This window comes from Erinaceus europaeus, chromosome 12 (assembly GCF_950295315.1).
Source record: "Erinaceus europaeus chromosome 12, mEriEur2.1, whole genome shotgun sequence".
Taxonomy (NCBI): domain Eukaryota; kingdom Metazoa; phylum Chordata; class Mammalia; order Eulipotyphla; family Erinaceidae; genus Erinaceus; species Erinaceus europaeus.
In genome coordinates, this window is record NC_080173.1 from 96,312,973 (window position 1) to 96,326,941 (window position 13,969).

At 53.8% G+C, this 13,969-nt stretch overlaps 1 protein-coding gene across 1 annotated transcript; it reads left to right on the forward strand.

Moving 5' to 3' along the window:
* Window positions 1–1,596: 1,596 nt before the first annotated feature.
* C12H3orf18 (chromosome 12 C3orf18 homolog) lies at window positions 1,597–12,548 on the forward strand. The gene is made up of 5 exons (XM_007527291.3): window positions 1,597–1,875; window positions 3,303–3,673; window positions 9,108–9,133; window positions 9,655–9,802; window positions 11,042–12,548. The coding sequence occupies exons 2-5, from the start codon at window positions 3,440–3,442 to the stop codon at window positions 11,120–11,122; spliced, it is 489 nt and encodes a 162-aa protein (XP_007527353.1). The 5' UTR covers window positions 1,597–1,875; window positions 3,303–3,439; the 3' UTR covers window positions 11,123–12,548.
* Window positions 12,549–13,969: the final 1,421 nt, after the last annotated feature.

Below are 13,969 nucleotides of genomic sequence, written 5' to 3' on the forward strand. Positions count from 1 at the left end.
ATCTGCGTTTAGTCTTTGGGTTTGGAGCAGGAAGCATGAAGCCCGGTGCTAGGCTCAAATCCAGACTGTATTTGTGACCAGCTACTCCAAGGGATCCGCATAAAGTGCTTCGAAAATCTTGAATATGAGGGGTTGGCGGCATAGCTCACGTGGACAGTGCGCTGCTTTGCCAGCTGCGCTTCCCAGGTGCCCCCGCCGCCCTGAAGAAGGCTGAGGAGCTGTGATCTCCTGCTCCACCTCACTCCATCTAAAACTAATAAATAAATGAATAAGTCTGAGTTTAAGGTGTCTAAGGGCCCCTAAGATGATCGCACCACAAAGGCTGCTTGTAAGGGTATCTGTGTGGGGATACCTAATAATAATAGCGACAACCATAGAGAGCCAGGTGGTGGAGCACCTGGTTGAGCGCACATGTTACAGTGCGCAAGGACCGGGTTCGAGCCCCCAGTCCCCAACTGCAGAGGGAAAACTTTACGAGCGGTAAAGCAGGGCTACGGGTTTCTCTCTTTCTCTCCCTCTCTATCTCCGCCTCCCCTCTCAATGTCTGGCTGTCTCTATCCAATAACAATAAAGATAATAAAATGTTAAAAAACAATGACGGCAATAATAATACTACTCTGGTAATTATACCACTCCCTCTCAGCTCCTCTGAACTTGAAGGTGTCCCATTTCTAGTGTGGGGGTGTTATTTGTCAACAGCCAATAAGCACAAGAAGTTGACATTCAGGGAGGGGAAGTCCCTTTCTCTAGGTCACAAAGCCAGCAGAGGGTGAAGTCAGAGTTCAAGGCAGGTCCAAGGACTCCCTGTCTAGTGCTCTCCCCAAGGCTTCTCGGTCCACCTGCGTTTTGGAAGCTTGATTATGTCTCCGCGAAGGTGAAGTCAGGGACTGGCTGGGGGTTGGGGGGAGGGCGAGTTTTTGTCCAGGATGAGAGGGCCAGAGGTTGGGGCACTTGGTTGAGTGCACATATTACCATATGCAAGGACCGAGGCACAAAGGCCCCCCCATCACCACCATGGCCCCATATGCAGAGGGGAAGCTTCATGAGAGGTGAAGCAGTGCTGCAGGTGTCTCTGTGTCTCTCCCTCCCTATCTCCCCTCCTTTCCCTCTCAATTTCTCTCTCTGTTTTTCTAATACATCTTTTTAAAATCTTTATTTATTTATTGGGTAGAGGCAGCCTGAAATCAAGAGGGAAAGGGGTAGTAGAGAGAGAGAGAGAGAGAGAGAAAGAGACACCTGCAACATTGCTTCACCACTCGCAAAACTTTCCCCCTGCAGGTGGGGATCGGGTCTTGAACCTGGATCCTTGAGCATTGTAACATGAGCCCTCAACCAGGTGCGCCACCACCCGGCCCCCTCAATTTTTTTCTCTGTCTTATCAAATATAAGAAAAATGAAATCAATCCATCTTGTTTCCAGGATGGGCCTGCCTAGCCACGGTGGTCACTGGGAGGCAGGAGAGAGGGATGGTCTTCCCGGGCTGCACTGGGCTCCCGGCTCCCCCTGGGGGGCAGAGCCGAGTCAGAGCGACAGGCAAGCCGACCAATGGCGGGGCGGGCTCTGGCCCTCGCACCCAATGGGGGGCCGGGGGCGCGGAGCGGGCAGGGCAGAGGCGCCGGAGCCTCCAGCCAGGAGGTTGAGCGCCTCGGCCCCACCCCCGCGGCGACCGCGCGGGCCTGCGGGGTCCCCAGCTGGCGCTCGGCTGGGGGGCGGGCGCAGGAGCCGGTCCTGTCCCGTTGCTCTCAGCACAGGGACTGCGAACCTTGGGTCGAACCCGTGCCTCCATCCTGGACCAGGGGCTTCTCCTCGTCGCTTACCTCCTGCAGGTCACCACCTAGTCTCTCCGATTGAGTTCCACGCCCCAGAGAAAATAAAGTAAGTGCTGAGGTTGCTGCTTCTTGTGCAGCAATGGAGGAGCGGTGGAGGCGGGATGAGGATGGGGACGGGGACGGGGACGGGGACGGGGACGGGGACGGGACCGAGAGGACTAAGGAAGCTGATGCAGAATGGTGTGCAACTCCCTGAGATCGCGGTGCCAGCCTTCATCCTCTTGCCCTTTGGAGTCTAGGCAGTCCCAGAAAGTGAATAGCAGGCCCTTTCCTCTCCTTGGGATGGCGGAGTAAAAAGACCCAGAGCAAGAGTTAAGGGTCTGGCCCAAGGTCACACCTGGGGTCAGTGGCAGAACCAAGATTCCTAGTGCCCAGAACCTGGAACTCCTGATGTGCCCGGCAGAGCTGGGAGGTGGGGGGAGGAGCGAGCAATGAAGGCTAAGCTTCATTCATTCCATGACCTAACTGGCATCTTCCCAAAGGGCTGTCACACCTCACCACCCTGTGCACCTGAACATATGCCCCTGAGTTGATACAGAGAGCCATGTGCGCAGGCGTGACCCCTTTCTAACCTGTCTAACCCTGGAAAGGCTTAAGCCCCTCTCTGGACTGGGAAGTTTTCTACCCACTGTCCCCAAGGGAGGAGGGAATAGGAGACGCTGCACCTAACACTGCCCCCCCCCCCATTAATTCAATCCTTGCCTCCGAAGAGATGTTCTTTTTGCTTTTCTCCCCATCCCTGGCAGACCCTCTCTTGGTTTTGTATGTGTGTGTGTGTGTGTGTGTGTGTGTGTGGTCCAGTGACACCCCTACTCTCCCCAGAGCACCTGAGTCTAGCCTCTGTCCTTCCTGTCTTCTGTTCTTGCCACATCTGTTTCCACCCCCGATTTCAAACACAACCTGCACTGCTCGGGTCTGAGGTCCTTCTCTGACATCCCCCCTTTCCCAGCTGGCCTAACCTGTATGGGGTGTTCACTGTGCGTGGGGATTGTGCTAAGACAGTCTTCTTAGGGCCTAGTTCATTCTGATATTTCAGTGGCTTCATGACTCTATGAGGAAGATATTTAAATATCCCTACTTTAGACCCAGGAAATATAACAACTCATGTAAGATAATCCAGTCCAGTGTCTGAGTTGGAAATCACAGTCATAGCAGCTGGTGAGGGCTGCAGATGGCAGCGTGTGTGGAAGTGGTGGGTGCAGGGAGCAGTGGTAGGGGTGGGAGAGAACGTTTTCTTTTAAATATCCTTACAACCTTCCACATCTTTCAAGCATGATCTTCCCTCAGAAGATGGCAGGGCTTTATTTTCATGCACCTAAACTCACATGGGATATTAGACATCTAAAAACCGTCCCCTGAACATGCCCAGCCTGAAAACTCAGACTTCCCTGGTCCATTCAGGACTTAAAGGAACTTCATCTCACCACTGAGTCCCTACTCTCAGTCTCATGGTTTTTATTCTTCCCTTTCTAGCACCTGTTATCCAAGAAGGTGGCTACCTGCTCAGATGCTGAAGGCCCCAGGATTGCATTCTTCTTTGCATTCAAAGAAGACAGTGGATAAGCTGACAGACTGCAGGCGACCTCTCAACCAGAATCTTCAATGTCGACATGAACTCCAGGATGCCATCTGTTAGGGGCTGGCTCAGTAGCCGCCCACCCACCTCTGAGCCTGATCTGGAGCCTGCCACAGATGGGCCAGCCTCTGAGACTACCACCCTCAACCCAGAAACTACCAGCTTCAATGGCACCAGAATCCCTGATGTGACTAGTGGCACAACTGGTGTGGGTACCATGCTTCTATCCTTTGGAATCATCACGGTGATTGGCCTAGCAGTGGCCATGGTAAGAGCTGGGGCAGGCTGGGGCTGAGAAAGGGGCTCATTTGGGGGAGGGTGGCCAGTGTTAGAGCACCTAATTAGATGATAGTTGTTTTTGTTTGTTTGTTTTTGATTTTATTTTTTTTATATTTATTTATTTTCCCTTATGATGCCCTTCTTCCCCCCCCCCCCCCTCCAGGGTTATTGCTGGGCTCAGTGCCTGCACCATGAATCCACCGCTCCTGGAGGCCATTTTTCTCCCTTTTTGTTGCCCTTGTTGTTGTAGCCTCGTTGTGGTTATTATTATAACCATTGTTGATGTTGTTCGTTGTTGGATAGGACAGAGAGAAATGGAGAGAGGAGGGGAAGACAGAGGGGGAGAGAGAAAGATAGACACCTGCAGACCTGCTTCACTGCCTGTGAAGCAACTCCCCTGCAGGTGAGGAGTCGGGAGCTTGAACCGGGATCCTTACACCAGTCCTTGTGCTTTGCGCCACATATTGTTGTTGTTGGATAGGACAGAGAGAAATGGAAAGAGGAGGGAAAGACAGAGAGGGGGAGAGAAAGACAGACACCTACAGACCTGCTTCACTGCCTGTGAAGCGACTCCCTGCAGGTGGGGAGCCAGGGGCTCGAACTGGGATCCTTACGCCAGTCCTTGTGCTTTGCGCCACATGCACTTAACCTGCTGCGCTACAGCCCGACTCCCACTTCCAGTATTATATTGCTGGAACTCAGTGTCTGCACTATGAATTCACTGCTCCTGGTGACTTTTTTTTTCTTTTCCATTTTTGTTGCTGCTGTTGTTGTTGGATAGGACAGAGAGAAATTGAGATAGGAGGGGAGATATAGAGGGAGAGAGAAAGATAGGACACCTGCAGCCCTGCTTCACTGCTTCTGAAATGACCCTCCACCCCCTGCAGGTGGGGAGCCGGAGGCTTGAACTGGGATCCTCTCGCAGGTCCTTGTGCTTCGTGCTATGGGTTTAACTTGGTGTGCTACCACCCGATCCTCCCAGGATTTTCTACTCCAGCTCCAAGCATATAGATTGTGAAGGTTTTCTGAGACTGCCTAAGCCAGTATTTTCAAGTCTGTCCAGTGGAGTTTAGAACCACAGGATCTTCCTAGGCTCCTCCGGTATCAAGTGTTTGGAGTTTGGGCTGGGCTAATGTCTACGGACTCAAGCTTTTCTCCCTAGCTCCTGGGGAAGCTGTCTGTCTCTTGGGAACTAGAGACCAAAGAGGCTTCTTTTGATTGAAATAATTAAAGAAGTTTCTACAGAAAACATGACATATTTGAGCTGGGTTATCAAAGTCATGAAGTTGAAGAGGGGGGGGTCGGGCGGTAGCACAGCGGGTTAAATGCACATGGTGCAAAGCACAAGGACTGGTGTGAGGATCCTGGTTCGAGCCCCGGGCTCCCCACCTGTAGGGGGTTCACTTCACAGGTGGTGAAGCAGGTTTGCAGGTGTCTGTCTTTCTCTCCCCCTCTCTGTCTTCCCTTCCTCTCTCCATTTCTCTCTATCCTATCCAACAACAATAACAACAACAATAATGATAACCACCACAACAATACAATACAACAAGGGCAACAAAAGAGAAAAAAAAAAAAGGCCTCCAGGAACAGTGGATTTGTGGTGCAGGCCCGAGCCCCAGCAGTGACCCTGGAGGCAAAAAAAAAAAAAGGTTGAAGAGGGACAAGGGCAGATAGCATAATGGTCATGCAACAAGATCCTCATGCCTGAGGCTCCAAGGTCCCAGATTTGATCCCTCACACCACCATAAGCTAGAGCTGAGCAGTGATCTGGTAAAAAAAAAAAAAAAAAAAAAAAAAAAGTCAAGGAGGAATGTGCACCAGCTGTAGCGTCCTGGTGGGTGAGGGCTTGGAGCAAGCAAGGGCTTGGAGGGTCTGCAGGGCAAGGGAGTGTGGACAGTACAATAGCAGTGGAGGCCGGCAGGTTTGTTGGGCTAGATCATGGGCTGGGGAGTCTGGGTAAGGCACTACAGGCTGCTGGTAGTGTTTATTCAGTCACCAACCTGTCAGTTATTTACAGAGCACCTGTCCTGGATTATTCTTTAGGACCTGAGAGACTGGGCAAACAGGGCCCTGCCATAGCTGCTTCTTCTTTTTTTCTAATACTTATTTGTTTATTCTCTTTTGTTGCCCTTTTTTTTTTGTAGTTATTGTTTCTATTTATGTCATTGTTGTTGGATAGAACAGAGAGAAATCAAGAGAGGAAGGGAAGACAGAGAGGGGGAGAGGAAGATAGACACCTGCAGACCTGCTTCACCGCTTGTGAAGCAACTCAGCTGCAGGTGGGGAGCTGGGGGCTTGAACTAGGATCCTTCTGCCAGTCCTTGGGCTTTGTGCCACCTGCACTTAACCTGCTGCGCTACCACCCAACTCCCTGCCATAGCTTCTTGTGAGGAATGAGGGGCAGACAACTAAGGGTGTCAAGGGAAGCCATAGGGACCGTGTGTGTGTGTGTGTGTGTGTGTGTGTGTGTGTGTGTGTGTGTGTGTGCGCGTTCATACACACGTACACATTCTAGGATGGATGTCAAAGAATCTGGGAGAGAGCAGTGTTAGAAATAGAAGAAGCGATATTAGAGCTAAGGCCTCAAGCTGGAGGCATGAGGAGGGCAGAGTTGGGTGACCATTATGAAGGAGGGGCATAGGGCTGGGGTGAGGGCTACCCGTGTGCCGATTGTAGGTGTGCGGCTCTCACATCAGCTGTCTAGAAGGTCTGGGCTGTCCCTCTAAGGTGAGGCACAGACACTCAGAATGTCACTGAGGGGCCACTGGAGATTGTTCAGGACAAGACCAGAGAGTGTGAGTGCATTCTGCCCACTGCCTCACGGGCTCTGATGGTTGGCATAAGGCTCAGGAGCGTGCAGCTCTGACACTCATGGCCTGGCTGGATTTGTTAGTAAGCCAGGGTGGCCATATGGGCCTTGCAGGCTCGGGATCACTGCCAGGGGACAACTGCTGGCTGACAGACTGCACCTGGATGCAGCACAGAGGGCCCGAGGAGGACAGGAGCAAAGCGGAAGGACAGTGTTTCTCCCTCGGCACCCATGTGGCAGTTCAGCTGACAGAGACCCAGCTTCAGGAACAAACGAGGGACCAGAATCTGCCCCTAGCAACTCCACGGACAGCTCTGCCCCAGGGATTTAGAACCTTCATTCTGGAGGAACCCTTAGAGATTCAGGGTGGATGGCCTCGCACCAAAAGCAGAGGTGGAGAGATACTGAGGCAAAGTTATGGAGAGCAGGAAAGAGCTCCTGGGTAGCAGGGACGGGTCCAGAGGCGTTCCTTGAGTGCTGCTTTCTCTTCATTCATGTCAACCCAAACCACACCATGCTGGCTGCAAGGAGTGCTGAGATGTGGACATCTCAAATGCAAATCAGTGCTGAGATGTGGGCATAACACAGCAGAAGCAAAGGGAGAGGGCTTTCCTGGAGGGGGTGGGATGGACTATTGCTGGACAGTGAGGGACAGAGAAGATTCAGAAGGAGGGTTGGGCAAGTGAGCTATTGAGGCAGAGGGAGAGGCAGGGGCTAGGCATCGAGATTGAGTTATGGTCTGGCCTCCCTGGAAGCTCCTTCTGCATCACAGGTCCTCAGTGCCGGTCCCTGTTCAGGCACCAGATGCCGGGCTAGCTTCACGGGCGTGAGACAGACCTCAGGGACTCATGGCTGAGCTGGGAACACAGTACAATCTTTATTGATGAGCAGAGATGCAGTGCAATCTATCTAATCTCTCTTCATTAGAAAATCCTGTTTTTTATATCTCCTGAGGCGGAAGTGTCAGGTTGGAAGAGGAAATATGTAGGATAGGGGGTGGGGAGAAGGAAAAAGCGCACGCACGTATCAAGCTTGCATCTAACCAGTGGGGATTAAACCAATGTCCTGTAGGCAGGGTGGGTCTCAGGTAAAGCAGTGATTATGTAAATAGACCACAGTGTTAAGCAATGGAGCAGGGGGGAGCTGGCGTACTGCCCAACACTCAGGGGAAGGGAGAGGGCTTAGGTAGAACTGAGATGGAAGGAATACAGGGTTCAGGGTCAATGACCACTGAGGGCTGGGAGAGGCTGAGCTGGAAGGAAGGTCCTGCGGCTCCTGCTGCATCTGGTCAGGGGGCCCCTTGTCCTGCCACTTCCTGGAGGGAGTGGAGAAGTAAGAGCTCCTCAGGTTTTCCAAGACCTTTGGAGTTTGCCTGGAATGAGCACCAGTAAGAACCTGGAGCTGGTGTCCCCTGGATGCCCAGGCACTTAGCCTTCCTCCCTCCTCCTGTCCACTGCGGGCTTATCAGCCTCCCATGGAAATGCAGGGACCCAGCCCAGAGCCTTGCCTAGATCACTGCCTAACAGAGGCCTGTTCCCTGGTTTGTTTGTTTTTTTCCCTCTAGGATTATTGCTGGGCTCAGTGCCTGCACCATGAATCCACCGCTCCCAGAGGCCATTTTTCCCCCTTTTGTTGCCCTTGTTGTTGTAGGCTCATTGTGGTTATTATTATTGCCATTGTTGATGTTGTTTGTTGTTGGATAGGACAGAGAGAAATGGAGAGAGGAGGGGAAGACAGAGAGGGGGAGAGAAAGACAGACACCTGCAGACCTGCTTCACCGCCTGTGAAGCGACTCCCCTGCAGGTGGGGAGCCAGGGGCTCGAACCAGGATCCTTACGCCGGTCCTTGCGCTTTGCGCCACATGCGCTTAACCCACTGCGTCACCACCCGACCCCCCCACCCCCCGTTTGTTTTTGTGTCTTGCCACCAGAGTTGTTACTGGGTCTTGGTGCCAGCACTACAAATTCACTGCTCCCAGTGGCAATTTTTTTTTCTTTTCTCCTTCCCATCCTTCTCCTTCTTCTTCTTCTTCTTCTTGTCTTTATTTGATTGGACAGAAATAAATTGAGAGGGGTGGGGAATAGAGGGAGAGAGACAGAGAGATACCTGCGGACTTGCTTCACCACTCATAAAGTTCCTCCCCCACTCCTGAAGGTGGGGAGCAGCGGCTCAAACCTGGGTCCTTGTACATGGTAATGTGTGCACTTAACCAGGTGTGCTGCCACCTGGTCCCTCCCTGTTCTTTTTGAACACCGATGGCTCGGGACCTGAGGATAGCTAGTTCTCCCCCTTATTCAGCCCTGAGGAGTCCCTGGTAGATGCTGAGTACTGGATCCATGGGGACGTTGGCAGAGCTTGTTCCCACCAGCCCCTGGGCCAGGTCCGGCTATATGGTCTTCCCAGGCTGTGTCACTTCGGAGTCCCAGCACTGTGAGCAGCTAATAGACGTCAAAGGGACATTTATTGTATGTGTAGGATGTAACTATCTCTGAGGTGTGGTCTTCGTAGACACAGGGACCCCAGGTCTCCCCTCCATCAGCCTCAGCTTGTTCTCCATCCAGGGGACCACAGAGCCTCCTTTCCTGCCCACCTGACTCTGTTTCTTCTCTCATAGATATTGTACATCAGGAAGAAGAAAAGGTAACACCCAGCTGGCCCCAAACTGGGCTGGACTCCAGGGGTGGGGGGAGGGAGATTCTCCCCACCATCAGGGTCCCTCCTTGATCAGTGAGTCAGGGTCTCTTCTGCCCACCCAAGGGTGGGAGTGACCACTTCCCCCAGAGAGGGCTGAGCCACCCTTCCCATGCTGCCCTGGGCTAACTGCCACTGATCTCTCCCTCTGCCCCAGCTTCCCAGGGGCCACAGATCACACAAGGCTCTGACCTTGGAAGTCCCTGTGGATTCCCTGGACAGAAGCTCTGAGGCCGCGACCCTTTCCTAGTCCAAATACCCCTTCCCTGACTACCCATCTGGGGGGGGGGGTAGAGTTGGTACTATAGGTGCAAAAACATTTTTCTCATCAACTCTCAAGGGAAATCTTGGGCCCTGGATGTGGTTATGTGCTGTGGCCCAGCAGGTCAGAAGATGGGGCTGTAGGGCTGGTGGGCTGGTAGGACAGGGAGGGCCTGCTGTGCCCCCAGCAGCTTCTGCCCCGTCACCAGGTTGGAGAAGCTCCGCCACCAGCTCATGCCCATGTACAACTTCGACCCTACCGAGGAGCAAGATGAACTGGAGCAAGAGCTGCTGGAGCATGGCCGGGATGCCACCTCCACGCAGGCCGCCGCCTCCACGCAGGCCGTGCATGGCAAGGTGGGCACTGACTGGGCTCCCCACCCAGCCCGGGTCCTCTTTATGGTTCCCCCCAAGCCCCACCCTCCTTCCTTTCTCACGCAGCTTTCTAGAACCTGCCATGTGGTCAGGGGCAACTACCGGGCATATAGGCTTGTTTAAAAACTGGTAGAGCTGCCTCCTCGCCCGCCACCCAGAGACTCCTTGCTCCAAGCCTGGTCGGGGCAGCCTGGGACCCAGCTTGGCTCTGCCAAGTGACCACTCAGTGACCTTAGAAGCCCTACTGAGCTCTCTGGGAATCAGGTTTCCCGACTGGAAGTGAAAAGCCTCAACTCCTTCCCTGTGTGTTTTCAAATACTGGTCAGGAAAGCAGGAGAAGGCTGATGAGAAAGGTTACTGGGGTCTGAGGCCTTGGACCCTCTGCGCCTTGTGGACCCATGGCCCTGAGTTGGGGTTGTGGTTGCGGTCATGGGGTCAGAGTCAGGGCCAGTGGCATCTCTGAGAAGACTGGTGAGTCCCTAGTAATGGAGAGACCCCAGCCAAAATCGAGGGGTTGGGGCAGGAGGCTGAAGCTTGTAACAGTTTCCTATGTCTGAAGAGTCAGGTACCTGTGTGACCACCCTGCCCAAACCACTAGGCTGCCTTGTTCCTTGCCACTGGTCCCCCAAGTCCCCGAGGGCCAAAGCACCATGTGGTAGCCTGGTGATCCCCTAATCCTTCATGCTTCTTTCTATCCTGCCTTGCTTTGACCCCATGGTTTGCTGGGAGGTCTGACCCTATCAGAGGCAGGATTGGGGGGGCGGTTCTCAGAAAGAGTTGAGGTTGGGAGTTAAGAGACACCCTGGTTTTACCACCAGTGCTGAGTCACCTGTCCCTCCCTGTGATACTCAGGGAATCAGGCCAAGAACCTTGGTCCACTCACTCACTGACAGTTGTCTCCTGTGCCCTCCCTTATGGTGGCCCTTGTTCCCTGGGGTGCAGAGTTGAGCCCCCTTGCCCCCACTGGGAGAGAGTGGCGCTTGCACAGCTGACCAGTCCTAAGGTCCACTGCATAAGTGGCCAGCAAGCAGGGGGAGGCTGTGGGGAGGAGTCATCTGAGCCCAGCTCCTATTTCTAGACTGAGCCTGCAGAGAGGGCATTCCAGGCAGAAGGTGTAGCTGGTGCCAAGTGTAAGAAGGCGTCAGGAGGAGAGGGTGGAGGTGACTGGACCGGAAAGAACATGGCCTTGGTCCAAGTCCCTGACACCTCATTTCTCTGCAGACCACACTCCCCCCTCAGGGTCCACTACAGAGGCCCAGCCGGCTCATATTCAGTGATGTCGCCAATGCCATCCACGCATGAGCAGAATGGAACAAACCCGGAGCTCTGCTGGGGGCGGCTGCTGCCTCCCACAGAACTGCCCACACCATGGTGGTTAAGACAACTCTCAGGACCTGCCCTGCTGAGGCTCCAGCTCTTCTGAGGCCCTGCCTGCTGCCCCTCCAGCCTCTGCCAGAGGCCCCTGACCTGGCTACGGTCGTCCTCTGCTCTGAGGGCCTGGTCTGGAGAGCACCGCTCAGGTCTGCAAGGTTGAGAGTGTTGCTGTCTACCTGATCTCCTGCCCAGTGTCCTCACGTCAGAGTTTGTCCTTCTGATGTGGAGAAAATGGGGAGTTGTGGGAGGGGAGAGGGCAGTGTAGGGGGCTCTCCACTGTCAGAGAACATCCAATTTCAGGAATCGGGAGCCTCCTCTGGTTTGGAAGGAGGAAACTGCCCAGATCTCAGGGATGGACACCTTGGCAGAAGCCCAGGGTGGGAGCTGAAGCTGCCCTGTGTGCATGAACATGGGGAGTGGGGACGCTGCTTGCCCTCAGGGTCTGTCCATTACCACAGAGGCCCTGAACTCTCCCACACACCCTTCTCACTGAGGACTGGATCTGTTAGTTAGCATGGAGTCCGGGGGCGGGGGGAGGGAAGTGAAGATGTGAAGGTGTGCAGTGCCCAAGTCTGCTAAGAGCCCTCAGGTGTGTGCATGAATGTGTCCATATGTGGAGGGTATGGAACAGGGGCAGGAGGAAGACCCCTCCACCAGCCCCACCTTCTAAGTTGCCCCATCCCGTGATGTATACAGAAGTGTTGGGGGTGGACCACCTCCTCTGGCTCAATGTTCAGAGGCTGGGGGCGGGGGTGAGAGAAGCTGCCCATTCCATCTGTTCACCAGGCTCTGAAAACTGGGTATCCTGCTTCTGAAAGTGGAGCCCTGTCCTGTCTGTCCTTAGGAGCTGGGGTCGGCAGAGAGGGCAGTGGGGAGTCAGGGTTCCAACAGTCTGAAGCTGGGTGGGGCTGGCCCCTTGAGGAATCAACCTAAGAAACACAGTCTGGGTTTTTGTTTGATGGCACAGCCCACCTTGCCCTCTCCTGGTGTGCCCTGGGGAATTCTGCCAGTCTGGGACATCTAAGAAGAGCTAGGAGCTGGGTGTGCACTCAGCCTGCACCCGCACAGAGTCACCCCCGGAAGCACCCCTGTGCCCAGCCTCACGCCATCATTGTCCTCTGTTGTCTGGAGGGCGTTCGAGGGCGGCATGTGTAGATCCCATGGCAGATACCCTGTGTCTGGATGGGAAGGCCACACGGGGAAAGTTCCGGATTGAATGCCTCCTCTGGGTGCTATAAATACTGTAGCACTTGAGGCGACTGAAGGACTGTGGGTGATTTAGGAGGCACAGAAGCTGTAATTTCACTCACAGCATCTCCAAGTGAGCACATTAAAGATGTAATTAAGACGTTTATACGAAGAGGCTGTGAGCCTGTGACGTTCGGGGTGTGAAACCCTGGGAGAAGCAGGATGGGTGAGGGGCTCTGGGTGCTCCAGGATTTTGTCCATGTAACATCTCTCACCCTGAGTTCAGAGCTGGCCTGGGGCCTTATGTCACAACTGTGGGACATGGTTATAACTCCTGCCATCCCCTTGGGTGTAGTGGATGGAGCCTTATAGGACCAAGAGAAGGAAGGAACTTGAACCCCAAGGGCCATGAGGAAGGTGTGGTACCTCGTGGTAGCTGGGTCTGAAACGAAGAGGGAGCAATATAGTATGGCCCTGACCCGACTGTGAGGGTGCAGGGCATAGGTGAGGTGGGAAGCCAGAGGGGTGTGTGGAAGGCTCAGAGTGATCTGGGGGATGATGGTACCATGGCTGCCAGCCAGCCTGGGATTCTCAGGACTGGTTGCTCCCCATTCCGCCCCCCCCCCCCCCAGCACTGCTTAGCTCTGGTTTATGGTGGTGTGAGGGATTGAACCTGGGACTTTGGAGCCTCAGGCATGAGAGTCTCTTTGCATAATGCTTGTGCTATATCCCCTGCCCACTGTCCCAATTAGATCACTGGAGGTCGCCAACCGGGACACTGTAGTGACACCCAGTCCCTCCCCTAAAGAGACAGCCTTCAGACTAGTGTAATTGGAGTTACATGGTGGTGACATGAGCTGAAGGGGACATTAAAAAAAATTATCTTTATTTACTTATTTGGATAGAGACCGCCAGAAATTGAGAAGGAAGGGGGTGATAGGGAGAGAGAGAGAGACACCTGCAGCCCTGCTTCACCACTTGTGAAGCTTTCCCCCTGCAGGTGGAGGACAGGGGCTCAAACCCGAGCCCTTGTGCACTGTAACATGTGTGCTCAACCAGGTGCGCCACCACTCGGCCCAGAAGGGGACTTTAATCACCTCATAGGCCCCCGAACTTGGGTCTCCCCTCAGCCAACTTGCAGAAGAAGCATGGGGCGAGAGGAGAAGGTGTGGATGGGCCGTGCTCCCTTTCTGCTAGGTAGCCCTTGAACCTGAGAACATTGGAGCTACAGAAGACCCAGCAACTAGCAAGCCCAGAAGAAATGATACCTGGGGAGTTGGGTTAAGTGCATGTGGCACAAAGCGCAAGGACTGGCGTGAGGATCCCAGTTTGAGCCCCCGGCTCCCCACCTGCAGGGGAATTACTTCACAAGTGGTAAAGCAGGTCTGCAGGTGTCTATCTTTCTCTCCCCCTCTCTCCATTTCTCTCTGTCCTGTCCAACAACGACGGCATCAGTAACAACAATAATAATTACAACAATAGAACAAGGGCAACAAAAGGGAATAAATATTACCAAAAAAAAATCATACCTGTGTAGTAAGGCTGGTACCAGCAACAAGGCTGGGCTGAGGGTTCCAGGATACTGTC